The 26,081-nt window shown below is 42.2% G+C and overlaps 1 protein-coding gene across 6 annotated transcripts in view; it reads left to right on the top strand.

The window, feature by feature from the left end:
- lama2 (laminin, alpha 2) overlaps nucleotides 1-26,081 on the top strand; it is a 156,051-nt gene that overhangs the window by 44,305 nt on the left and 85,665 nt on the right. For all 6 annotated transcript variants that reach the window (XM_079290918.1, XM_079290917.1, XM_079290916.1 and 3 more), the window contains exons 8-18: nucleotides 4,951-5,068; nucleotides 6,353-6,531; nucleotides 6,625-6,724; nucleotides 7,176-7,233; nucleotides 8,160-8,262; nucleotides 8,437-8,577; nucleotides 10,404-10,568; nucleotides 20,050-20,154; nucleotides 22,523-22,734; nucleotides 22,958-23,069; nucleotides 23,917-24,030. In XM_079290918.1, coding sequence (XP_079147044.1) covers nucleotides 4,951-5,068; nucleotides 6,353-6,531; nucleotides 6,625-6,724; nucleotides 7,176-7,233; nucleotides 8,160-8,262; nucleotides 8,437-8,577; nucleotides 10,404-10,568; nucleotides 20,050-20,154; nucleotides 22,523-22,734; nucleotides 22,958-23,069; nucleotides 23,917-24,030 — 1,407 coding nt within the window. The remainder of the gene's footprint in view (nucleotides 1-4,950; nucleotides 5,069-6,352; nucleotides 6,532-6,624; nucleotides 6,725-7,175; nucleotides 7,234-8,159; nucleotides 8,263-8,436; nucleotides 8,578-10,403; nucleotides 10,569-20,049; nucleotides 20,155-22,522; nucleotides 22,735-22,957; nucleotides 23,070-23,916; nucleotides 24,031-26,081) is intronic.

Genomic DNA, 26,081 nt, shown 5'->3' with positions numbered 1-26,081 from the left:
CAATACTGCCACGGTAATGGAGCTCCTGTTGAACAGGGGCAAAGACCGCCCTTGGGCACCAGCTTTTTATCTACCGCCCTGTATCAAACTTTCTGTGTGTGTGTGTGTGTCTGGCTGACTGTCTGCAGGGGACACAGGTGACACAGTGAACCGTTGTCTCACATGTCACTTCAAACAGTGGAGTGTTTGATACCAGACACCTGATCTTTCTCCGTCTCGCTCACCACACACACACACACACACACACACACACACAGGGTGTTGTGTCCTTTACATGTCCTGAGGCTGAACCACGAATACTAACTCAGATGTGACACTGGTGTCTGGTCCCTTGGTGATGATGTCATTGACAATAAGTTATGTCACTGATGTGTAAAGAGCTCCAGTTTCTTTGTCTTTTATATTCCTTTACATATCTACAGGCCATATCGAAGGTGTATTTGAAATTAACTAAAAGACAAACCAATTATGAAGATTGTTTTGCAAAAAACGTTGCAAAAAATGAGATTTCAAACTTGCTGGTAACAAATACCAAATACCAAATGTTGAATCATATTGATTGAACAGTGTTTTCATGCTTAAACATCCAGGATTAGGTCACTCGAATTTCTGGGTGAAGCAAGTTTCAATTCTCTTTAACTTTGTATTCTTGCATGTACTAAAATTGGTAGCTTCCTTAAAAAGTGATTAAAAGGACAAAATCATTGAAACACTGCTTGAGAACATATGTTTGGTTTTAGGGTTCAAATGTAAGCAGAATAATGTAGTTTTAATTTTAGATCACTTACTTTTAAATGCTTTTCTCCACGTAATTATATATCAGAGCTACAATTGTATCAGAGCTACAATTTTGTAGAGATTTCCTCTACCGCTCTGTTCCCAAAAGACATTTAGCTCCTTTACTTTGATACAAGTTCATGTCCATCTATGCAGCAAAGACCCGGGCAGACGTTCAGGAGGCAGAAAAGGTGGAGACCTGTGAGACGATTTGTTGATGATCGTCCACAGAACATTTTCTCAGATGCATGCTCAGTACAAAGACAGCCCGAAGCCAGAGCTGGAGCGTTGTGTCTCAGATAAAAGGGGCAAATTCCATCGTGCCAACAAATCCAAACTTGGCTCTCGCTGTGGTATTGTACTACTGCGAGATCTGCGAATACCGCCTCCGATCTCCCACTTTCCCCACCCTTCCTCGACGCGGAGTCTTTACCTCCCTCCCCAGCACCTACTTCAGGTCCATACTTTGGACTGGACCTCCCACTTTCCCCACCCTTCCTAGACGCGGAGTCTTTACCTCCCTCCCCAGCACCTACTTCAGGTCCATACTTTGGACTGGACCTCCCACTTTCCCCACCCATCCTAGACGAGGAGTCTTTACCTCCCTCCCCAGCACCTACTTCAGGTCCATACTTTGGACTGGACCTCCCACTTTCCCCACCCTTCCTAGACGTGGAGTCTTTACCTCCCTCCCCAGCACCTACTTCACGTCCATACTTTGGACTGGACCTCCCACTTTCCCCACCCTTCCTAGACGAGGAGTCTTTACCTCCCTCCCCAGCACCTACTTCGGGTCCATACTCTGGACCTAATCATCACCAAAGGTGTAAACATTTCCAAGGTTGCTGTGACTGATGTTGTACTCTCTGATCATTTCTGTGTTTTCTTTGACAGTGCAATCTCCTTGCACACAAATGTCCAAACCAAGGTTGTGACAAAGCGTTACATCTCTGAAAACACCAGTGAACTATTTATTCAGAAGTTCTCCTCCACACCAGCCCTCTCTTGCCTCTCAGTCAATGAGCTTGTAGATGGCTTCAATTTTAAAGTTTAAAATATTATTGATGCCATTGCACCCACTAAAGTGAAGGTTGTCTCGGGTAAGCAAAGATCTCCTTGGAGAAATGCTACGTTGGTCAAAATGGAGAAACGAGAGTGTCGGAAAGCTGAGCGCAGGTGGCGAAAAACTAATCTCCAGGTTCACTGTGATATCTATAAAGAGAGACTTCGCAATTATAATTTGGAACTTAGAAATGCAAGGCAGTCATTCTTCTCTGACATCATAACCAAAAACAAGAACAATACACGCACCTTATTTGCTACTGTCGACAGGCTAACAAACCCTCCAGTGTCGGTAGCTGCTGAACTCCAATCCACCTGGGCATGCAATCAATTTGCCTCCTTTTTTACTGACAAAATTCAGAAAATTAGACAAGCAGTCAGTGCCTCCACATCAACCACAGGATATGTGTTGTATGGATATGTATCTCTGAATAACATCCATTCAAATATCATGACACAATTTCATTCAATCGACCGTAGAAGCCTAGAAGACATCATACAACATCTGAAGTCATCCTCCTGCTGCTTGGATATTCTACCAACACACTTTTTCAAAAATATTTCAAACTGCATGACCACTGATCTTTTACAAATTGTAAACACATCCCTTCTCTCAGGTGTCTTCCCACAAGCCCTAAAAACTGCAGTTATTAAACCGCTCCTAAAGAAGGCTAGTTTAGACTCCGCAACGATGAAAAATTATAGGCCAATATCAAACCTCCCATTTTTAAGTAAAATAATTGAAAAAGCGGTTTTCCAACAGCTGACCAACTTCTTGACCGTAAATAACTGCTTTGATGTTTTCCAGTCAGGCTTTCAACAGCACCACAGTACTGAAACTGCTCTTGTTAAGGTTTTCAACGACATCCACTTAAACATAGACAATGGCAGAAGTTCAGTCTTCGTGTTACTAGATCTCAGTGCTGCATTCGACACGGTCGACCATGCCATACTCCTAGAAAGACTAAACATCTGGGTGGGACTCTGGCACAGCACTTAACTGGTTTGAATCCTACTTGAAGGGCCGAGAATACTTTGTGTCTGTAGCTGATTACACATCAGAGCTGACTAAAATGACATGTGGTGTTCCCCAAGGTTCAATACTGGGGCCTCCTCTGTTCAACATCTACATGCTTCCACTAGCTCAGATTATGGAAAACAACAAAGTGTGTTATCATAATTATGCAGACGACACACAAATCTACATAACTATGTCACCAGGGGACTATAATCCCATACAACGGCTGGGTAACTGCATTGAACAAATCAACAACTGGATGTGCCAGAATTTTCTTCAATTAAACAAAGATAAAACAGAAGTAATTGTTTTTGGTACCAAGGACGAACAATTGAAAATCACCGCTCAGCTTCAGTCACTGATGTTAAAACCCACAAACCAAGCCAGAAATCTAGTGTAGTTATGGATTCAGACCTCAACCTGAACAGCCATATCAAGACAATTACAAAATCAGCCTACTATCACCTGAAGAATATATCAAGGATTAGAGGACTTATGTCTCAACAGGATTTGGAAAAACTTGTCCACGCATTTATCTTCAGCAGACTGGACGACTGTAACGGTGTGTTTACAGGTCTCTGTAAAAAGTCCGTCAGAAAGCTGCAGCTGATTCAGAACGCTGCAGCTTGAGTCCTCACTAAGACCAGGAGGGTGGATCATATCACCCCAGTTCTGAGGTCTTTGCACTGGCTTCCTGTCCAACAAAGAATTGACTTTAAAATCCTGCTGTTGGTTTACAAAGCACTGAATGGTTTAAGGCCAAAATACATCTCCGATCTGCTACTACCTTATGAACCATCCCGACCCCTCAGGTCGTCTGGGACCGGTCTACTTTCTGTTCCCAGAGTCAGAACTAAACATGGAGAAGCAGCGTTCAGTTTTTCTTTTCCACATATCTGGAACAAAGTCCCAGAAAGCTGCAGGTCTGCTGAGACCCTCAGCTCATTTAAATCAAGATTGAAGACATTTCTGTTTGCTGCTGCCTTTAATTGAACCACTTTCAATTAATATATTAATCAATTTCCTGCATTTCTGCATTTTACTACTGAATTTTATTTGTTACACTGTTTCTTTAATTGTTTTTAAATCTCCTTTTCTTTTGCCTTATGTTTTGATGCTTTTAATGGTTTTATGTGAAGCACTTTGAATTACCTTGTTGTTGAAATGTGCTATACAAATAAACTTGCCTTGCCTTGCCTTGCCTTACTGCTCTCCTCTCAGTTAAATCTGGCACCCCGTTCACATCAACCAATTTACAGAAAGTCCGAAATTGAATTACTGAACCCTAAAGTTGGCAAATTTCCTGAAACATATTTAGTTTTGAATTAATTTCTCTCCTGGGAGAGATATAGTGAACCCATTTGCTACCGACTGACAATCTGGAAAGTGAACCGAGTTCTTTCATTGACGTTGGCTCGCCTGTGAATCCGTTGTTGTTTGATAGGCTTTCAATAGGTCATGCATATTGATAATTACTGCTTTGCAGCCCTCCATTTTCACAACTAACGTTAAGAGAGGTTGCATTGACTTGCATGGTGATGCACTCAAGCTCTACTCGGTAAAAATGAGTATTGGGTAAAAGTTCAATTATAAGATATATGTGTTCAAATGTGTCAAAAACAATTTGGGGCGAGAAACTTGAATAAATAATGGGATAATACAGAAATGTTATTAGTGACAGTATGTAATTGTATTATTATTTTCAGATAGTTACAGTTGATTTTCACATTGTGTACAACGGAAATCGACAAAGCACACGAGGAAATCTCTGTCTGCTTCACCCGTGCCCGTATGAATGCCTTCGTCCTTCCAATTGTATGTAGGATTGATCTCAATCAACATCAAGCGAGGGCCCAACATTTTGAGACGTAGATATGTTTCCTTCTCCAGACATCCGACAGATTGTTGCAACACTGGAATTCCAATTTGACGATGACTCAGTTTGTTAGCACGTTCCAGCAGATGACCCGTTTATTTAACCACAGTTGCTCATGTCTGTTTAATTGACAAATCTGTGAAACGTTTTTTAATGCATTTATGTGTGTGTGTGTGTGTGTGTGTGTGTGTGTGTGTGTGTCTGTGTGTGTGTGTAGAAGTTTAGCTGTGAATGTGAACACAACACATGCGGGGAGAGCTGTGATCGTTGTTGCCCTGGTTACCACCAGCAGTCCTGGATGGCAGGAACCTTCCTCACCCGACATGTCTGCGAGAGTAAGAGAAACACACAACGACCGACTACACACTCAACTTACACAGCACCACCCATAATTCCTACTAAGCCAGAAACCATCGTTCTGACTTGGAAATGTTCCTCCAGAGTTCTGTTGGGACTGTAAGCGCCCACTGTACGTTCATTGTACTGTAGCATATGTGCCCACACACACACCACGATTGTGATAATGTATTACCACAACACTCTAACAGTGAATACGAGCTCTGGCCTTACAGTATTGAACTGTGAAGGAGCCCGCTCGCTCATAAGACTGTACAGAGCCATCAAAAGTCACCTTTGGAAATGTTGGAAATAACAGGCTCTGTCGTCGTCGTGGCCTGATAACAATTGCTTCTGCCTTGACCCTGACACAACAAGACGACAACAGTAAAGGAACCCACCGTGGCAGATTCAGCCCATTCAGGACCAGACTGTCTCAGCACTGAACAGTCCACGCTTGCCGAGGGTGAAGTTGGGAATGCAGCAGCATCATGCAGTCAGGCATAGGGGGAAGCCCAGCAGCAGCAGCACACAGCTTTACAAGTCAGCAGTGCCAAGTCTGAGATCAGACCTGGAGAAGGGTCCTGAAATGTTCTGGAGACATTTGAACATATTATTTCCGCCACTTGTTATTGCACCAAACACAACTGACATCATGCTGTAACTTTCCAGAGAGGCAAAATCCCTCCTCATGGTAAAGCAAAGACCCTCTTTTTTCTCTCTGGACTGTTGAGATGATATGCTGCGCATGGTCAGTGTTTCAACCTCAGTGTAACCGGCTTTGATGTTTTCTAAACTCCTGTTTTGAAGAAGTAAATAGATTAAACCCAAGCAGTGTCCAATTTTGTTTTTGCTCCTGTCACATTTTACTTACTGTGGCGTCAATATAGAAGTCCTGCACCTCTATGGAAACAGCACAGCTCAAAAATGTCCTTTGTTCAGTGTAACTTAGTTGTACAATAATACCATAAATCATAAAAAATGAAGGAAGAAAATGCTAGTTGAATTTCTTTGATCATTTATTTACAAAAACAGAAAAAAATGGAATCTATACATTTCCCCAAGTGCCCTTAAGTGTTACCAATATTGGAACAAATAGCGACTCCGCATGTTATGATAAGTGGTGTAATTTTGGCAATTAAAAAAAAAACCAAAACATGCCTTTCAAACCCGCCGGTTGTCCTCTTTTAAGTATTTTGATAGAGAGGGTGGGGGCGGGACTCAACAATCCTATCAATTACAGTGTCAACTCTTTGTGTGTGTGTGTGTGTGTGTGTTTCCAGAGTGTAACTGCCACGGTAAGGCGGAGGAGTGCTACTTTAATCAGACAGTAGCAGATCTGTCACTCAGCCTGAACAGCCAAGGTCGACACAGTGGCGGCGGAGTCTGTATTGGTTGCGGCGACAACACAGCTGGAATCAACTGTCAGACATGCGTCCATGGGTTCTACAGACCCGCTGGGGTACGTCACATCTGCACGCACCTGTGCCTTGTTTGAAATTCGTTACGATTAAGTGAGTGCGTGCAAGAATGATTGTTTTCTTCCCCCGGCCAGGTGAGCGCTGAGGAGGAGAACCCCTGCATCCCCTGCACATGTGACTCACACGGTTCCATCAGCCAATCGTGTGTCGCAGATTCCAGCACGGCGACGCCCCGTATGCAAATATAACTTTTTAATCTTTCTGTCTGCCCTGATGTGCATCAGGCTCGTTCATTTTGAAATAGCAGACAACGCACAGAGGCTTTCAGTGAATGCAAGCACATGTTACATGTTTTAATTCATTTAAAAAATAACCTCAACTTCAGTAACTCCAACGTTTCATCGATTCAGTCCTGCTTGATTTCCTATGGGGTTGGGGTTTGTCAAGTTCAGCTGTGCGCACAGAAGCTTCTGTTATTGAAAACTGTCTTTGGCAGAACAGAACAACTATTTATACTGGAGATAATTTTACTCCTCTTTGTGTTTTTAATGTTTTTTTATGTCTACAATGAGGAGCTATTTTAGGTGCAGCCACTTCAAAGAGATTCTGTTTCACTGGCGCTGTTGTTTTAAAAAAAATATGTGTGTGTGTGTGTGTGTGTTTTGTGTGTGTGTTTGATCGACAGTTCAGCCAGCGGGGTCATGCCGGTGCAAGGAGGGTTTTGGGGGTCTGCGATGTGACAGGTGAGAGAAACACATAGGCACACATACACACGTTTAGAAAGAGAAACAGATATATTGTGACAGGTGAGCAGATGTCTGTTCCAATCAGTGTTTGGAAAGTGCCAGAAAGTTTCCATGAAGATATTTGATGATATTTATTATCTATCACACACACACACACTTGGTTTTGTACCTGACGCCATGTAAAGATGTCGCTGAACAAATGGACTCGGTATGAATGCCAAACCGTTTCTTTTGCTTTGTTGATTTGTAACTTGGATACAATTTCTTTGATATTTTACATACTTTTATTTCTAATGGGCCTGAACAAAGCCTGACATCATCAAGAGAAGTCTTGTTTTTCCAAACTTGAGGTTAAAATCCTAACCTGTGAATCAAAAGGAACACAAACAACAACAGGAAGAGCTTTTTTTGTCCGACCTGTAAATCTGTCAACAAGGTGCTTCATCTTAAATTATTCATTGTATTATCATTATCTCTTATTGCTATAATTGCTTGTTTGTCCTATCTTTTTTTCCCCACTGCAACGACTCAACTTCCCTGTGGGTCTCATTCAGGTTTAATGTAACCTAATCTAATTATACAACTTTGCCCCCGTACTTTTTAATGACCTGCACTCAGATCAGACCAGCTGCATGAGCGTCTTCTTCAAAATCACTTCTTAAAATGCCCTTCAGCTCACTTTCTCTCCTAATTAGAGAGTTGCTTCTTTAATTCAACATATTTCCTGTGAGATTGTACGTACATGCATGTCACCCGTGGTGCGAGGTCATCTGTTTGCTACAAACGGATGGTTCAGGGTCTGACCCGGGATGCACACAGGGGTTGTTAGGAGCATTGACCTGTGACCTCTTGGTGACAGGAAGGCCTCTTCAATACTCATCGCCTTCATCTTTAATGTTGTTATTAAACTCATTTGTCTCCAGGTGTGCAGTTGGTTATATGGGCTTCCCGTCCTGCCAGCGCTGTAGCTGCAGTGTGGAAGGAAGCACCAACGATGACCCGTGCATAACACCCTGCGTGTGCAAGGTACACGCACTCACACACTTTAATGTGCTGACCTTTCTAGCCCTGTCATCATTATTTTCACCACATTAACACTGCAATAACATGCTTTGTGCTCATAACCCCAGTTCGAGGGCAGCTCATGAAGCGCTGCCTCTTTGTCCTCTCGGTGTCTCTTCCTGTCTTTTTCTCCTGCAGGAAAACGTGGAAGGAGAAAACTGTGACCGCTGTAAACTGGGATTCTATAACCTCCAAGGTGACAATCGACGTGGCTGCGAAAAGTGCTCCTGTATGGGCGTTTCCAGCCAGTGCTCTGCCTCCACATGGACGTATCACAATGTAGGCAATGTTACACACACACACACACACACACACACTTCTTTTCTGTCAGTCAATCAGGATGTCTCTTTATCTGGACTTTACATGTAAACATTGCCACAAAAGTTTTTGCTGTGAATCAAAGTAAATTTCAATCCATGAAGATGATGTAAACATCACATCGTCTATTTTTGCTTTCAGCTAACAGCCTAGTTATTCCTCTTTTTATCCAAATAAACCACATTTGATGCTAGAAATTTTAATTGCATCACTTCCTATCCACCACAGAATTGTTATCCTGAAAGAGTTACCAGTGAATAATATGTACATGACGCACATTATAATGCACACTTGTTGTGGTGTGCTTACCCTTACGGTCATGAACGAATTTAAAATGGGGGAAAAAACAAAAATTCATTACAATTCATTTTTGACTTCAACCAATGGGCTCTCTACATATTGTGGCTTAAGGCCCACTTCTGATTGTTAAACAAAACTTTTACTGGCACAGTGTTGGCGCATGCCTTTTAAGCTGGCTAACAGTTTGTCCCTGATGATGTGATGTGATCGGCGCGGTGACATTCAAACTGGTCCTTGAGGTTATTAATTATTCTATGAAGTGTTTTATTCATGTGAATTCTTGTGCACATTTATATAGAGAAATAAATTACATTTTTATTTCTATTTTTAATTCCATCTTACTCTTTGGCAGTATCTCCTCGGCACATCAGGTGGCACTCTGAGGCCTACTGGATGTGAATAGCTTCTTTAACCAACATGGAATAGTCCTCGCAGTGTGATGTCAACCTATCGAGAGCTGGACAACTTTTACTGTCGCTGTTCTGCACCGTACTTAACATAACCATCCTGTACTGGAAAATAAACTCCTCCACGAAAGCGGCATGGCTTTTAGTTGACGATACCAGTATGTTTCTTGAATACACAGTGTCAACTTTTTGTTTAGTTAGTGTCCACTGTTGAGATTTAAAGAAGAGAGAGAAGAAAAAAGAGAAGGAGGGAGGACAAGACTGGTAAGACGAAGGGTGGAGACAAGACAAGAGGCAATGAGGAGGAGAGAGGTGAAAAGAGGAAAACAGTTTTTGACTGACAGGCGGGGTGGGAGAGGAGACGTTGACAGGATGACAGCTCTGATTTAGACACCGATAGTGTGTGTGTGTGTGTGTGTGTGTGCGTGTGTGCGTGTATGTGTGAGTGTGTGTGTGTTCGTTCAAAAGGGGAAGCCAAGGTCAGGTTAATTGCAACAACAGATATGTGTCTGGCTGTCTCTTGTTCACACACACACTCACACGCACACACTCCTTCATGATTTGAGGAAGAAAACTCTCTTTCTAGGTGTCAGTTGCACGACTTCCTGGCTGAAATGTGACTTTTGTACAAAACCTCTGAACAAATTATGACCTTTTTCTTAACATAACCTTTCATTTCGATTGATTGGGACCTTAAACTCTCCCAAAATGAAGTATTTTAAGAATGAAAAAGCTATTCTGGCGCAACCATAACAAAACACCGTTACATATGTGAGTATTACTCATATTTGATACAGTCAGTTTAGATTTGTGGAGCTTAACAAATAAGGTGAAAGTTTAGGTTTATATACTGTTTATATATATATATATATATATATATATATATATATCGACGGTGATTCTGGATGATTCTGTAAACACTGGAACTGGAGAACTGCAGATGGAAGAGCGACACATCTATTTAAACAGCCAGCACTTTGTCATCGGCAGCAGCAAAGCATGAACACCAGTTGAGCATTGTGAGTAAAGCTTGTCAGGTTTTAAATCTTTAACTACTTCTTTCTGAATCGTGTCTCGTAGGAGACCACCCTGACCGGCTGGCACCTGCTGGGAGAAAGAGGAGGAAGAGTGTGGTCCGTTCACAGACAGACACCTCCGTATCTCAGCGTCCGACACTCGGACGTTGTGAATGATCTTGGCTCCGCCTACTACTGGAACGCACCTGGTCTATACCTGGGAAACAAGGTTAGATGCAGATACGCACGCATGCACAGTACACATACTGTTCATATACTCTCAAATTAAATCAAAGATTCTCTCCAAAACAGAACATGGAAATTTAAATATTTGCTTTGTGACAATAATGCTTTCACGTTTACAAAAACCTTTCCCATTGAGCAAGGCTTCTATCCTTCTTCACTTCACTTCACATTCAGTGGATATTTAGCAGTTGTACTGCACTCGACAGTTTGTAATTGTATGAGGTCAAGGCACCGTAATCAAGGATGGATTTTTATTTTGATTGCCTTCATTTTATTCTCACAGTTTTTCATGTGTACATTTTCCTCGGGAACTCGGGAATATGATGAGACAAAGCGAATTATATTTAACTCAGTTAATTACTCCTGTGATTAGTACTGTACTTGGCGAGGTTACAACAACTTCTACCACTACCAGGGTATTTAACAGTATTACTACTGTTAAAAAACAACAAATACATGCATAGAATTCAGTCAAATATTGCAACATATTAGCCATTTCGCGATCAAATTTAAATGTATTCTTCACCCCTACACATAGCGATGTTTAAAGGATAACTACACAGATGAGTAACACCTCAAACATAATGTGTTTTCAGACACTTTGTACTGGGTCGTATAAAGATTCGTCAGATGTTCCTTTTGTTGCTTCCATTCCATGTAGATGACATCACTGTCATCCTATTGAAAGTATGATTTGAATATATTGTGTCTAGTGTACAATAAGGTGCCATATGAAAAGAAATCCTAGTTACTCAATATGTTACTGTACAGGGCAATTTTAATTGCGACTGCTTTGGACCTTATATGATGAGAATGAAATTTGTTTTGCAGTTTTCATTATTATTCCAAAGGTGTTGCACCAACAGTCAGACTGCACAAGGTCACAATAGTAAATCAGTTGAGCAGTTATGTTCTGTGTTATTACAATCTTATTACATTAATCATGTGTTATCTGACTGTCCGAGGATTTTTCTGCTTCCCGGCTCACATTAGCACTACCTCCCATTTAATTCTTACGATGTGTTGACACAAATATGAAAACGCTACACCATGACGACAGGCTTGAATACATATATATACACAGATCCATATTAAGATCTAAAAGTAAACCGCTCTGGATGTGATACTGGTGAGAAAGTATCCTGCTGAGATGTTCCCCTCCCTCCCTCCCAGCCCTGCTTCTCTGTATCTGCTCCTGCTAATGCCGACCGTTTGAATTTGCTCTGCGGTTTTCCGTGGCCATGATTAGACTTTATCACTCCAGCTGGCAAATAGCTGCAGTCCATGTTTGTGAAGTCGAGTTGTTGCCCCACTACAACAACAGACTGACTGTGATGTTTGTCTGGGTGTCATGGCTTAGAGCAATATACCACAGAATTTCATTACTCTGCACCCTGCAGGCCTAGCTTGTCATCTCACTTCTTTGTGTGATCCCCCCCTCCCCCCCCTCGCCCTCCCTCTAACCATCCCTCCATCCCTGCTTCTTTTCATTGGTCTGCTTCTCTAACTCTCACTCCGTCTCTCCAGGACTCCCATTTTTCACCTCCCTGTTCCTAAATCATCTCCCTCTACTTCCCCCAAGCTTTCTTCTCTCTTCTTTTCCGTATCTCCCTCGCTTGCTTTGTGTCTCTCAGGGTAAGCAGTGTTTCGCCTGTTGAACTCAATAATCAACTGTTTTTCTCTTGGCGCACACACACACACACACACACACACAAACACAAATTCTCAGTCAAACACATACCCGCACACACGAACCGTCACACACACTCCCATGCCTATATAAGTCAGATAATGATGTGCTTTGGAGGCATTAGGGACAGTGGAGCAGAACCGAATGCCTCCAAACATGGGAAACAAACAAATTACCACTGTGTGTGTGTGTGTGTAAGAGTGTGTGCGTTTGTGAATGTGCGCATGCATGTTTGTGTGTGAAATCGCGAGGAGCAGTGTGCGAGTACTGTATGAAAACGCGATTCTTTGCTTCAATCTCTGATCGTGTTACAGAGATAGATGCTCCATGTGATTTGACTATGCGACTCGTTCACACACACACACACACACACAGTGTGGTCTGTCGTGTTGGTGTGTATCACTGGAAGTGTGTAATGACAAGCTAGCAGTAGATATATAAGAATATGAATGTGTGTGATAACGTTCTTGGTTCTCGCGCATGACCTCCTGTACGATTAATGCCAAAGATGCTCATTGGCCCATTAGTGCGCTCTGTGGATGCTCATTGGTCCAGAAGCATGTTCCACTGATGCTCATTGGGTCTTTTATTGCCTGTGTAGGTAATAAGGGACTGCTCATTCCCAAGGATTGCCATTACTATTTTAAAAGCGTGCTCTGTTGGAAGAATATTGTCTGGTTTGCTTGGCAGCGGAGTGCAGATAAGTAGGGATCAGCGTGAAGAGCCAAATATAAACTCATGATGTAGCAACTATGAGAGTGTGGTGTTATTTTTATGAAATGCGCTGCGTGTTTAAAACTTGTTTTCAAACTATTTTGGTGACACTTGTTAGCTTTTGGGAATAGACTTTTAACTGGCTCCAAACTCAAACAGTCACATTTAAATCAGCTCTTATCTTATAGATCTATTAAGAACATTGTGCTTTTGTAAACAATATTGTGGTCGAGCAAACAATTAAAAATCATCATCACATTGGTTGTATAGATATGAATGGTGATGGCAAAAAATAGTCACAACCACAAAGCACGGTAAACAAGACTCTCCCCGCAGGAAGAGACGGTATTTGACGAGTTGGGTTGAGTTGGGTTGCGTGAGAATGCGTTGGGAGAGAATGCGCAGTGACGTCTTAAGTCCAAGTCCACGACCCCCTAGAGGCAGTCTGAGAGAGGGGTGCCGGAGCCTCAAGCCACCTTCAGCCCGGGCCTTTCCAAGCCGAACTAGAGCTGGTCCCGGCGGAAATGCGCCTGGCGAGGACCTACGCCGGGTAGATGGTCCCACGAGGGGAATCCTCCCACACAAAGCTGCCGTCCTTGACCAGCCGAGCGAAACCCCCGACCAGACTGTGCTGACCTCACCCGTTGAGACGTGTCAAAATATTTTCAGTTCATTATGAAACTATTGCGGCACAAATGGTGAAACATTGATGGTCCAAACGTTGTTGTGTAGAAATCACTCTGACAAGATATTTCTGAGAAGAAATGCTGTGTTTTTAAACTTTTTTTCGAATGTTAAATATCCAAATAAACGATTGACTATCAGCAGCTTTGTCCGCCTTCAAAAGCAGTCAAGTCCTAACCTCCTTGTATCCATCTTGTACCCAGATTCACCAACAGATTCACAGTCAGATAAAATGCTCAAAAACAAGAAATGCTCATCATTTGGAGAACGAGTGACAAGGGGGAGTGAAAGCGAGCGGACGGGGAGGTTGAAGCAGGGAGATAAAGGGGATGATGGATGAACATCGAAAGAGGAGACACATCCTCTGCCGACAGCTGATGAAAGAAGTCTCAAAATATGTTGAGACTTGACAGATGCACAGAAACACACACAGCTCAGCTTGTGTTGCATTTAATCCTCACGCCTTCTCTAACTCTGCCTCCGCCTTCCCCCCACTTTCTCTCACCATCTTTCACTTTTCTGGTCTTGTCTTCTATTTCGTCCTCTACAAGGAGAACCTGCTACAGGTGTAAACTTGAGGTCGAATAGTGTTTTCGAAAAAATGTCCTGGTTTCACCTTGGTTATGGAGGTTGACACCTCAAAGTTGTGATTGATTCAATCGGAAGTCTTGAAAGTGTTTCTGTAAAATACTTCTGTGGGAGAAAATGTTTGCCAAATACACAAGAGGAACATCAGCTTTCACCAAGCAGCTGAGCTGTGACTTATGAGAGAGCACATGTGTGTAGAGGAGTTTGTGTATAGTGCCACTCCTAATCTGGTCTTGATTGCATGAGATGGATTTCCCCCTCCCGTTTCTTCACTTTCCTCTCTCCCTCCCTGCGTCTTCTTTTTTTTTTCTTCACTTACATGGCTGAAAAAGTGCCTTTTACATCAATCACAGTGGATTTGTTCCAGTTTTCATCAACCAAATAATTTGGCGTCACACATTTCAGTTCCTGGAAAGTGTGCGCAAAGCTCCACACAGCAATCCTGTGGCTTAGAAAAAAGAGATGAAATAATTACGCCTGGTTTACACTTCCAGGAATACAACATAAATGATCATTGCAATTGTGATTCACTGATGCTTTCGTCACAAAAACAGAATTAATGACATTTTTTTTGTCCAAATTGTTGCATTCTTCTGTTTTGCTCTTAATAACTGTCAAAGTGTGTGGAGTAGATGGGTTCGTGCCATGAAGCTTACATTGTGCTGTAAAGCAATTCGTTTCATTTCCAAAAAGTCCAACCTGGCAGTGTGTGGAGGCTGATAGACTTGTGCTTTTGTGTTTACTGTCACGCAATTAGCATGATGTCTAATCTTAGCCTCAGAGGTGGATCTGCACCGACTGTATTGAATACAGGGTGTCATTTTGTCATTTCATCATTTTGCCATTGTTCGTCACTTAAAGTCTGATGCACAGCAAGCTGCTGGAGTTGACTCTGTTTTTATGTTAAACACTTTGGATAAAACCAATTTCACTCCTGAACTTTTGACGGAAATATTCCACGACACTTTCTAGCGCCAGCGAGCCGTGGGAGTGCAGAGCAATAATTGATCGGCTCTTGGAGACTGGAAGCAAATGAGGGAGCTGCTCTTAGTCATCTTCCTGGATGTGACGTGCGTCCAGAGTTTCATTCCAGCTAACCTTCCCTCTGCCACCAGCAGGCATGATTATCATTTCATAGTCCTGCACATAACTGCCTCAAAATTCAACGATGTTGCTTCCTTCTTCTTTTGAACCATACGTACGTAGAAATGCAGACAGTAACCTGAACCAAAGTGGCTTTACTAAATCCTCATCAAATCATCTTCAAGCCTCACCAATAAGTACATGAGGGGGAAATGGATGCATGTGCACAACTGTATGTATGTGTCTCTGGGCCTAATCAAAAACCCCATCAGCCCTCCACTTCTTGCCCCTCCGATCATCTTAAGGCACTAAACTGAAAAGACCTCATCAAGTGACCGCCTGTCACCCCCAACCTTCATCTGAGGGCAAACCCCATGCAGAGCATCCCGCCGACAACTGATCAGCCTCATTCCTATCTGCCGGCACCCACTCAGGGTTCATACCCTCCTGCCTGACCCCCAACCAAACACACTGCAAACAACTAAAGAGGACCCCCTGGTCTGGGTACTTGTCCAAAGCAAGTACTTCAACCTCTACCGTGTGCAAGCAGGACCATAACATGCCAAAACATTCTCCCAGCCTGGGGGAACTGCAGAGGAATACCAAGTCAACGTATGTAAAAAAAACCAAATAAAGAAATCGGAAATCGCATAGCCTATTCAATGCTGTTGCTATTGTTATTCCACCTTGCTGTTCAGTATGAAAGGTCCAGAGGCGGAATGTTGTGTTAAATGTCACTGCTCTTGTTTGGTTCAATGTGAAAAGCTGGCGATTCTTCTTCACGGCAGCATTGTGATTCCACAATTGCTCTGTGTGATTTAACAAGCCATTCAGACTGGGCTCTCCTTTCTATGTCAAATGCAGGCGCATTACAAAGGATGCCATGGATCGCGAACAACCTCATGGACACAGCGTCTCTTTACACCAGGAGAAAATCTGAAAGCAGAATTTGCCTCAAGGTTATGCTGCGCCTATCTCCCACCAAAAGGCGTGAAGCAGCACACACACACACACACACACACACTAAAGCCATTCTTCACAGAGGCTCTGCTCGAAGATATAGAACCAAACAAGACACGCTCCAGTACTAAGACTGGATCTTGTTACTTTTTCTGACAAGGACTTTCTTTTCTTTTTGCCAACATATATCCCGCGCACACACACAGAAGGTCAGTTGGGTCGTATGTTGTTGAGCATTCCTCTTTCTATTGGTCCATCTGGAGCCAATCTGACCTACTGCTAGGAACAACAACAGTCTGTGTGTGTGTGTGTGTGTGTGTGTGTGTGTGTGTGTGTGTAACCGGTAAATAAATAGAGTGAAAACTCCCGATACCAATTGCACACAACCACAGGCATCATAAAGGCCACCTAGGTGTGTGTGTGTGTGTGTGTGTGTTTATATCTCTAAGTTTCTCTGTGCGTAAGTCTTTGTTTCGCTTTTCTTGTGTGTGTGTTCCTGTGTTTGTCTGCACGCCTGCACGCGTGTGTTTGTGTGTGTCATTTTGAGGGCAGTTTGTTTTCTGAAGCCTTTGCGACAATCTGGTTTTCATTTCCTGAAGGATTTCCTTTGTCCCTCTCTCTCTCGCTGTCTCTCTCTCTCTCTGCCCAATCTCCTGACGAGACCGTCGTTTGCTTTTGTACTCCAATAACTGACAGCAAGCAGGCGTACGAATGCAGATGGGCAAACGCATTTCTCTGAAGAAACTAGCAGGTGGCAGGCACAAAAGAAAGTCGCACACTAATAGCTTTTACTTTTAAGTGTTGCCATAACTTCCGACGATGACTGTTTCGTTCAATTTTAGGACTGAACCTTTTCTTGTACATCTCTTACGTTTTTTTCTTTTTCTGAGCAATTGAAGGAATTCCCATCCATAAATCGTGAGACTCAACTTAAGCAACCGTTGATGAGAAGTCCTTGACAATTCCAAGGAATAAAAAATGGAAAGTTCAACATGTACAATTCCATGATGATCAGGCTGGATGATTGGAGGCTCCAGAGCAGATACTTTTGTCTAATTTGTTCATTTGTTCTATTGTGACAGTGGTGACATTACTGTTGAGAGTTACTGTTGTGTTAAGATTTAAAAGTATGTTACCAATCTGAGTCTCTGCTACTCATGGAAAAAGACTCCAGTGAGGAAAACAAATGATGTTATCTGCAGAAAGTCAAACTGTTGCAGAAATGTTACAGTTTTGGAATAACAATAGTACTAAAATCAGGACTGACTAACACTTGTAGTTGATTCAGATGCTCTGACTTGGTTATTGACTTGGAAAAGTCATATTACATCAGGACTCTGGTGGGAACCCTGGAGGAGGACAGAGGTCGATAGTGACTCATTTTTACACCTCTTCTCGCTCCATGCCAAACCCACTCCTTAGCATAGCAGCTAATTAAATCTCAGAACTTCAACTCCGCTCGATTCCACCCCCATCCTTTCCTCCCCTTTTATTTGAACCTATAGTCTCCTGTCCTGCTTCTATCTTGTTCTACTTGTATCTCCTCTTTTCTGTCTGCCTCCTTCCCTTCTTTTCAATTCTCTTATTTCCAGTCTCTCCATCTCGCCTCCTCTGTGTGTGTGTCCACTTTCTAGTCACTCGTACTTATATACGGTGCAGGATACAAACATTTATGTCACAGAAACTGAAATTTGCATTGCAGCATACAAAAAAACAACACTGCAGCTGGACCACTAAAGCACACGTTTCCCATTCAATCTATTTAGTTGATTTTTTTTCACATTTTTTTTTCCCCACTAAATATTAGTTGTGATATGGGATTATTTTACTTTTCTTGCCCCCACATATTCATCTGAATGACTTGTATGAACTGATATACCCATGGCCACGACAAAAATGTTCTTAAATGAAGATTGTGTCAGGTTCTTGATTCGGGTTTTACCAGAGGACTATCCCCTGATTGCCTCATTCTGCCCACTGATCAAGTTAATAACACGCTTATGGAGCTCTCAGGGGGATCTGACAAATCTATTGTAGCTTTATGTCTGAGTGTTTATTGTTCCTTCGTTTCTACTCCCCATAATTCCCCTCTCTTCTCCCATAATGTCCCTCTCCTGCTGTGCTATTCTGTTGGTCTTTTCTCGTTCTTGTGTTGTATTTCTTCTATTTCCTAACCCCCAAGGTAGAGATGGGTCGTTAGGTTGCCACGACTGAAGCTTTGATTGTTGTCCAGGTTGAGTGGATGGCGTCACTGAAATGAGTTTTCTGAGAAATGTCGAAAGATTTCAAAGAAAGTCAATTGCTAAATGCGGGTGTGCGAAAGAGACTCTTCCACAAAAGTAGCACAAGTTCCATCTATTAGAAGTGTTTTTCTTCGACTTCATAATTATTTTGCCACTGGTTGGTCACTGAACACAACAACAGTAAGAATACAAACAAGAACAAAACATGCAAATCAGCTCTCTTCTTAAGCACTCACAGCCCTAAACCACCACTTCTCAGCCTCACCGGACATATCTTAGTGGTCATGAGATGTATAACGAATAGCAAAGAAGAACAAAACCCTTCTTCAACATGATGTCTTGTAATATATATCTGTAATACATCGTCTTCTTTGGTCACTCTTGCTTTCATCGCGCCGCTATTGTGTTGCAGTGGGAACCAATCTATACAAATCGACACACAGTTATGTTCTGTACAGGAGGCTCACTCTGCGTGTGGATGCAGAGTTCAGTGTGTCTGGATGCAGAGGAGCTAATGGTGAAGGAGGTCGAGCAGCACAAGTGTCAGATATGTGCAGGCTGCGTAGTGTTGGTTTAAACCACGATTTTACTGTCTTCTGGAGACCAAATCAGCAAATGGGCTTAGATGAAAAATAAGTGTTAGTCAATAAAACGTCCAAACGAAGTACATCTCCAAGCCTGCTATGGTGTGCGTGTGTGTGTGTGTGTGTGTGTATTTTCAGTCAGCTGTGAAATGGGTGATTCCTCCTCCCGGTTTAAGGACCGAGAGTAATGATGTAGAATGGAAGAGCTTTATAGAGGCATTAAGCTCACCTCTTACTCCCTCTCTCTCTCTCTCTCTCTCTCTCTCTCCCTCTCTCTCTCTCTCTCTCTCTCTCTGGCTGTCTCAGGCTCTATCTCTTCATCTCTCTCTCTCCCCCTCTTCCTCAATGTCCCCCTCTCTGTGTTTTTATGGTGGTATTATTATCTCGCTCTCCCACCCATTACTGTTCAGGTTGGAGCAGAATAATAAATTTCAGGATCATGCCGAGGCAGCACTTCTCCGGCGAAAGCTCATTCTGTAGACTCGGCAGAAACACTGCACCGAAACACACGAGACAACAACGACTGTAGCATATTCTTGTTCTCCCCACTTTTGAGACATTTTCAAATATACTTTTATTTGTATACAAATATACTTTTATTTTTGGTAAAAACAGTTGTTGTGGTTTTGTGTTTCTGTTGTAGTATTTGGTACAGCAGCGCTGCTTCCTTGACCAGTAGCTTCTGGTGACTAGTGAAGGAGATATTGCTGTGTAACTAACATCACTGCCATGTTTGACTATTCTCTATGTGTGCCGCTGTTAAACGATATTGTACCGTTTACCATCCTCAAATTGTCCCTTGTGGCATCTTTCAACACGTTTGCCGTAATTCTCCTATTATGTATGTTTAGGTTATTTTTTTAATTCTGCAAATAACATGAATTTACTAATCTAACCTCTGTTTCTGTCTGTCTTCAGCTTTCAGCCTATGGAGGGAGTTTGGTCTACACTGTGTCTTACACGACTGACCAACAAGAACAAAGGGCCGTAAGAGTCACCTCACAACCTGACCTAGTCATTGAGGTACGTTGTCAAAGATGCACAAAGACCAAGACGTCATAGAGCATTGGCATGCTTATATATTAAACACAAATGAAGAACTTCCTAACAATACATCTACCCGTATGTACTATTTTACACAGTATGTGTGTGAAATAAGTTCTGATTTGTGAAGTTGTGCTTTGCTAAGGCCAGTCTGTAAATGTCAGAGGTTCCTGAGGAGCAGTGGGCAGTGTAGAGACCTGGGATGAGTTTCAGTTCTCTGGGCAGCACCTCGGTCAAGGGAATTGATTAAGAGTGTTCCTAACACGTGGGGGACAACCAGACGAAGCCCACATGAACACAAGGGTGAATCTCTGTCTTTATGTATTTGTGTCAGCAGCATTATTTATCTTTTCCCGAAGCCATTGACTTTTGCACCAGTGAAGACCACGAAATGAAGCAGCAAATACAAGCTGTTAAAAGCAGACAAACACACACACACACACACACACAAGCAGGTACAGTGCAGCTGGCAGATAAATGCTGAACATGGCAATAAAAGATGCAGATAGTCTCTCTTCCCCTCTCTTTATAATGAGCAGGTTGCAATATGATGTATGGCAGCAATAAGCAAAGCAGCAACACTATTAGTTCACTGTTTATATCTCCTACATCACTAAACAACATTTGTGTGTTTGTGTATGTGTGTGTGTGTGTGTGTGTGTGTGAGTGTGTGTGTGTGTGTGTGTGTCTTTCTACCCATGTTAAAGAAGAGGAAGTTTTAATTAGAATAGTTTGATCTGTAATGAGCTGCAATAACATGTGGGAATCCACTTCTAATGCACTGACTGCAAAATAATTAAAAGATTAATAAGTATTCTGTAGAGATGTGATTTTAGGTTAAATATGGACACCAATGCAAAACATATATATGACGACTTTCATGTGTGCACGTGCCACAGCAATGCACACATATATGCACGTATATGTAGACACAAAGGAAGATAGAATGGGAAGAAGGAAAGGTACGATGGAAACAAATGTGTAAGGAAGGAGAAAGGAAGAAGGAAGGAAAGAAGAAAGGACAAGATGAAACAGAGAGACATGAGGAAGAGGGAATGAAACAAGGAAAGACAGAAGGAGCAAGGGTAAAGGGAAAGAGAAAGGAAAGACTAAAGTAAGGAGGAAGAAAGAATAAAGAGAGAAGGGGGAGGAAGGAAGAAGGAAAGAAGCAGAGGAAGAAAAACACAATGAAATCAACAGAGTGGAAGGAAGGGAAGTAGATGAACAGAAGGGAAAAAGGAAAGAAAGAAAACTGTGAGATAGTCATAGACCAATGAACTTGTGTTATTTAGAGAAGTGTCAGTCAGATGGGCAGACTGGGAGGAGAGGAGGACAAGTGTCGTCCCTGTCAACAAAAAGCCTCTCCAAATGATGATGATAATCAACCACCTACACATTGTCAACCCGCTTTCTCTCACTTCGCTGTCTCTCTTCAGCCTTTTTTGTTTCTTTCTCCCCCCCCCCCACTGTTTATTCTCTGCATATCTGCAACAAGTTGTGATATTGTTTTGTGTGCGTGGTTTTGTGAAGCCTCGGTTGCATGTGGGCTCTGAATAGACAATAATCTCTCTGTCTTTGTCCGTACGGCTTTGTTGATTGCAATGTCTTTGTCTCAATGCAGCCTACTCTATCAGCCCTCCATCTGCAGAGTTAAAAAAAGAAGCTGTAAATACCAAGCCTTTCATGACAGCAACGACAACAACAAATGTACTGCATCTGCAGTTTCTCATTTTGCTTGAAAAAAACAGATGAAAACTTTATATTGTGTCCAAATTCTATTTTAATGCCCATGTATGTTCTTATGCCAGTAGCACAAGATGCACAAGAAACTATTTTATCTGAGGTGACTTTGTCTTTCTTTTGTTGTCAATCTGCATCTTTTCTTTGTCCCTTTCTTTCTTTCTTTCTTTCTTTCTTTCTTTCCGTACCTATCTCTGCATCTCGGCCCTGCTGCTCCCTGTCTCTATATATCTTCTTCCATCTCCTCTCTTTCAGCTCGTTTTTATTTAATGGTTTATTGGTATGGTAAGTTCTCTCTCTCTCTCTCTCTCTCTCTCTCTCCATCAGTAGTTGTCACTCTGCGTTAGCCGCTATATACCATTGATCTGTTCTCAACAAGAGATAGTCAGATACCAGGCCTCTCCATTCACTTTGAATTCAGTCCATTCTAAATGTCAATAGAAACTGCAGCTCATGACCGAATGACACATGAATCACGCCTGTGCTCTTTTTATCATACTGTATTCATGTTGTGGAAGATAGCCACTGTCTAGATTAATGGAATTAAAACAAAAAAAGGAAACCAACATTTGTTTTTATTAAAAATGTTTTCTTCTTTCTCTTCCAGGGAGGCGGGATCAAGATTATTGACAGGCGGTTTGGCCAGCCAGTGTACCCGTCCTCGCCAAGCACCAATCACATCGCTCTCCTTCCAGAGAATTTCCTGGTTTCAGAGAGCGCACAGCCGATTAGCCGGAGGGATTTTCTGTCTGTGTTGACCAGCGTGACCAGAGTGATGGTGCGGGCCTCTTATAGCACAGAACCCAGCGCTGTGTATAGGTAGAAACACACACTTACACTCACACGCTTCAGACCTTTAAACTTTACACAGCCATTACACAATGCTCCAAAACTTAACGTGTGTGTGTGTGTGTGTGTGTGTGTGTGTGTGTGTGTGTGTGTGTGTGTGTGTGTGTGTGTGTGTGTGTGTGTGTGTGTGTGTGTGTGTGTGTGTGTGTGTGTGTGTGTGTGTGTGTGTGTGTGTGTGTGTGTGTGCGTGTAGACTCCACTCATTCTCAATGCAGGTAGCGAATCCCTCTGCCAGAGGACAGAGCAAAGCATCAGCTGTAGAGAGCTGCTCTTGTCCTCCTGGATATGCTGGAACTTCCTGTGAGGTAAACACAGACACACACCTTCTGCGACTTCAAACCGTACTCTACAATAATCAATAGAAAATGAGCCACTTTCTTTCACAGATTAGATCAAATGGATTTATTTATAGTTTTCTTTCTACTTATTTATACTTTTCAAATTAAACTCAACAATCACAGTGTCTGTAAGTGATGAAAAAGTACTGTTTTCAGTCAATTTTGCAAGACAGTATTAATAGTATAACAATAATGCAATGGTATGAGCTACAACATGAGTTAAATGCTGTATATCTCAAGCACATCTTAAGTTCATTTTCAATCCAATAGAGACATTTGTTTTTAGGAATAAAAACCTGTGAGAAATACATGAGATTTTAAGCAAATGAGCTACATCAGTATGATTTATTATATTTTGACTTCAGTATACCTGATTCCTAAATGTGTTACATTAAGTATTACATGGTTGATTAAAGGATCATCCACAGTTTTCTTTGAGAGGCTCTTAAGCAAAGCTGAATGTCAAACCAGTGTTTGGTTTGAGAATGCAGCTTACTGCTGTTCTAATCTTGACTGACGCACAAACACTCATACACACATTGGGTTTTCAAACTCAAGCGTACGAACGGACATAACCACACACAGAAGCATTCACGGTGTAACACAAATAATGCACACACAACCCCCCCCCCACACACACACACACACATACACACACATACAAGGTGCTAATCAGAGGATCACAGGGTAAACGCTCCACAGTAGCTGAAAGACTCTGTCTGCCTTCCTCTGTTTCTAACTGTCTGTGTGTGTGTGTGTGTATGTGTGTGTGTGTGTGTGTGTGTGTGTGCGTGTGCGTGTGTGTGTGTTACAGACGTGTATTCCCGGGTTTCGGAGGGTTAACGGGAATCTGTACAATGGTGTGTGTGAAGCTTGTCATTGCCATGGACACGCGTCTGAATGCCACGAGCTCACCGGACACTGCCTGGTAAGACGATCAATGAGTTGATTCGGACACTTGTTCGTCTCATCATTTGGTTTCAATCAGTGCTCAAAATCACACTGAACTGATGTACTCTGATGTACTCTGATGTACTCTGATGGAAGAAAAATGACAAAAACGTCTCTTTTTCCAGGGAAGTACCAGACATCAAGTTTTGAGGGCAGCAAATTTTAAAACTTTCACGAAAAAGCTTTATCACTTTTGATGTTTACAGAATGTCAAAAGATAATACCAAAATGTGCAGAATGTATGAAGTTACAGCAGTGTCATTTTAGAGTGTTGCCTTGTGATTGTACTCTACATATTATTCACTGTAATTTCCCTTTAACTCATAAAGCCGTCAACCCAATTCATCATCATTCCATTCACTGTAGGAAAATGTAGCGATGTCTTTAGATCACTAATAGCGAGGGCAGCAAAACAATCGCTAACCGGTGTGGATATCCTGCAGCAGCTTAGAAACGGGGCAACCCTCAATATGAGTTTATGACCAAAACACAAATCAGAGAAGAATTTATAGTTCACTGAAACCACGATGTCTCATGTAAAATAATACACATTGACTTTTTAATCGTGAAGTTAGAAATCACTTCACCAATTCTCACAAGCAAGAACCATCATCTAGTGGCCATCAGAGGAACTGCAGGTGAAACGACTTGCACCCTGGCTTCACCCAAACACCCAAACAATTTACATACACATTTAAGTACACTGTAGAGACACACACACACGCACACGCACACACACACACACACACACACACACACACACACACATATACATGCCCACCTGCTCATGTGCATCATTCTGCACACACACATTGTCACTCCCCAGTCTACACATTGCCTCAGGCTTAAGCTGTCAGTTAGTATCAAACTAAATATACACACACGCACGCACACACGCACACACACACACACACACACATAGAGCTGTGGGTTTTGTATTATCATCTTATGTTTTATTATAGATGAGGAGGATGCTGGGATATGTCGGAGAGAGAACACACACCCCAGACAAAGACAGATAGACGACGAGCAGGATGTCTCTCACTCCCTCACACACTCCCTCCGCACTCCCAAACAAACACACACACACACACACACACACACACAGGCACAAATACTGACATGTCCATACACAGTGACAGGCACACAGACAGATGGACACACACTCCTGTGTTATCTGGCTGTAGTTGAATGACTGACTGATGCTGCCGTGGCCATGAAGAGACATTTGATCTGTAAAGGAAAAACAAACACGTAGATTCACACACAGCAGCTCCATGATATCAACTCTTGTTGGAGCTGAACTTATCAAAACAGGGATTTGTTGGCCCAGAAATGAAAAGAGAAGACAACCTGATTTCCCCAGTGGGAGTAACACAATTTCATTTTACAGTAAGTAGTAAAATGATCTTAAACCGAAATATTATAGAAACCTGGACTCGTAGTGTTGTTTGTTTGATTTTCATGTTGAATTACATTTGTTCACAAAGAGAAAAGACCAATAATACACCAGTCACAGAAGAGAGAATAATAATATAAAATAATATTCAACAAATAATACTAAAAATGAATAAAAAATGAATCATTTTGAACAGCTTTGTAGGAAAATGTTCACGTTTGTGAATGTATCAGCGCACTGCTTGTCGTCAGCACGAGTAATCGAGACCAATACTCGCATGTGTTAACAGCATTGTGAGGGACGTTGTTGCGTCTTTGGTTGAGGATGTACCTGTGAGTCATATGTGCTTGGTTACTATGGGAACAAAATGTGATGCTAATCCTGAACCATATCATTAACCTTGACCTCGTTGGGATTGTTCCTCCTGCTGCTTGACAATGATTTGATGTGACAGCTTTATTTAATAACAACGGTGTTGTTGTGTCACAGAGTGTCTGCTCTTCTTATTGCAGAGCCGGAACCCTTAGTTTTACCAACCTCCAGCAAAATGTAACATTAGTTACTCTCAGCTCTGTTGTTAGCTGTTTGGTTGTTGTTTTTTCACGAGATGAACTAAAACTTAACTCAAT

This window comes from Melanostigma gelatinosum (genome assembly GCF_949748355.1).
Source record: "Melanostigma gelatinosum genome assembly, chromosome: 19".
In the NCBI taxonomy this organism is placed as follows: domain Eukaryota; kingdom Metazoa; phylum Chordata; class Actinopteri; order Perciformes; family Zoarcidae; genus Melanostigma; species Melanostigma gelatinosum.
The sequence above is the reverse complement of the archived record's forward strand: the minus strand, read 5'-3'. Positions and strand labels throughout refer to the sequence as shown.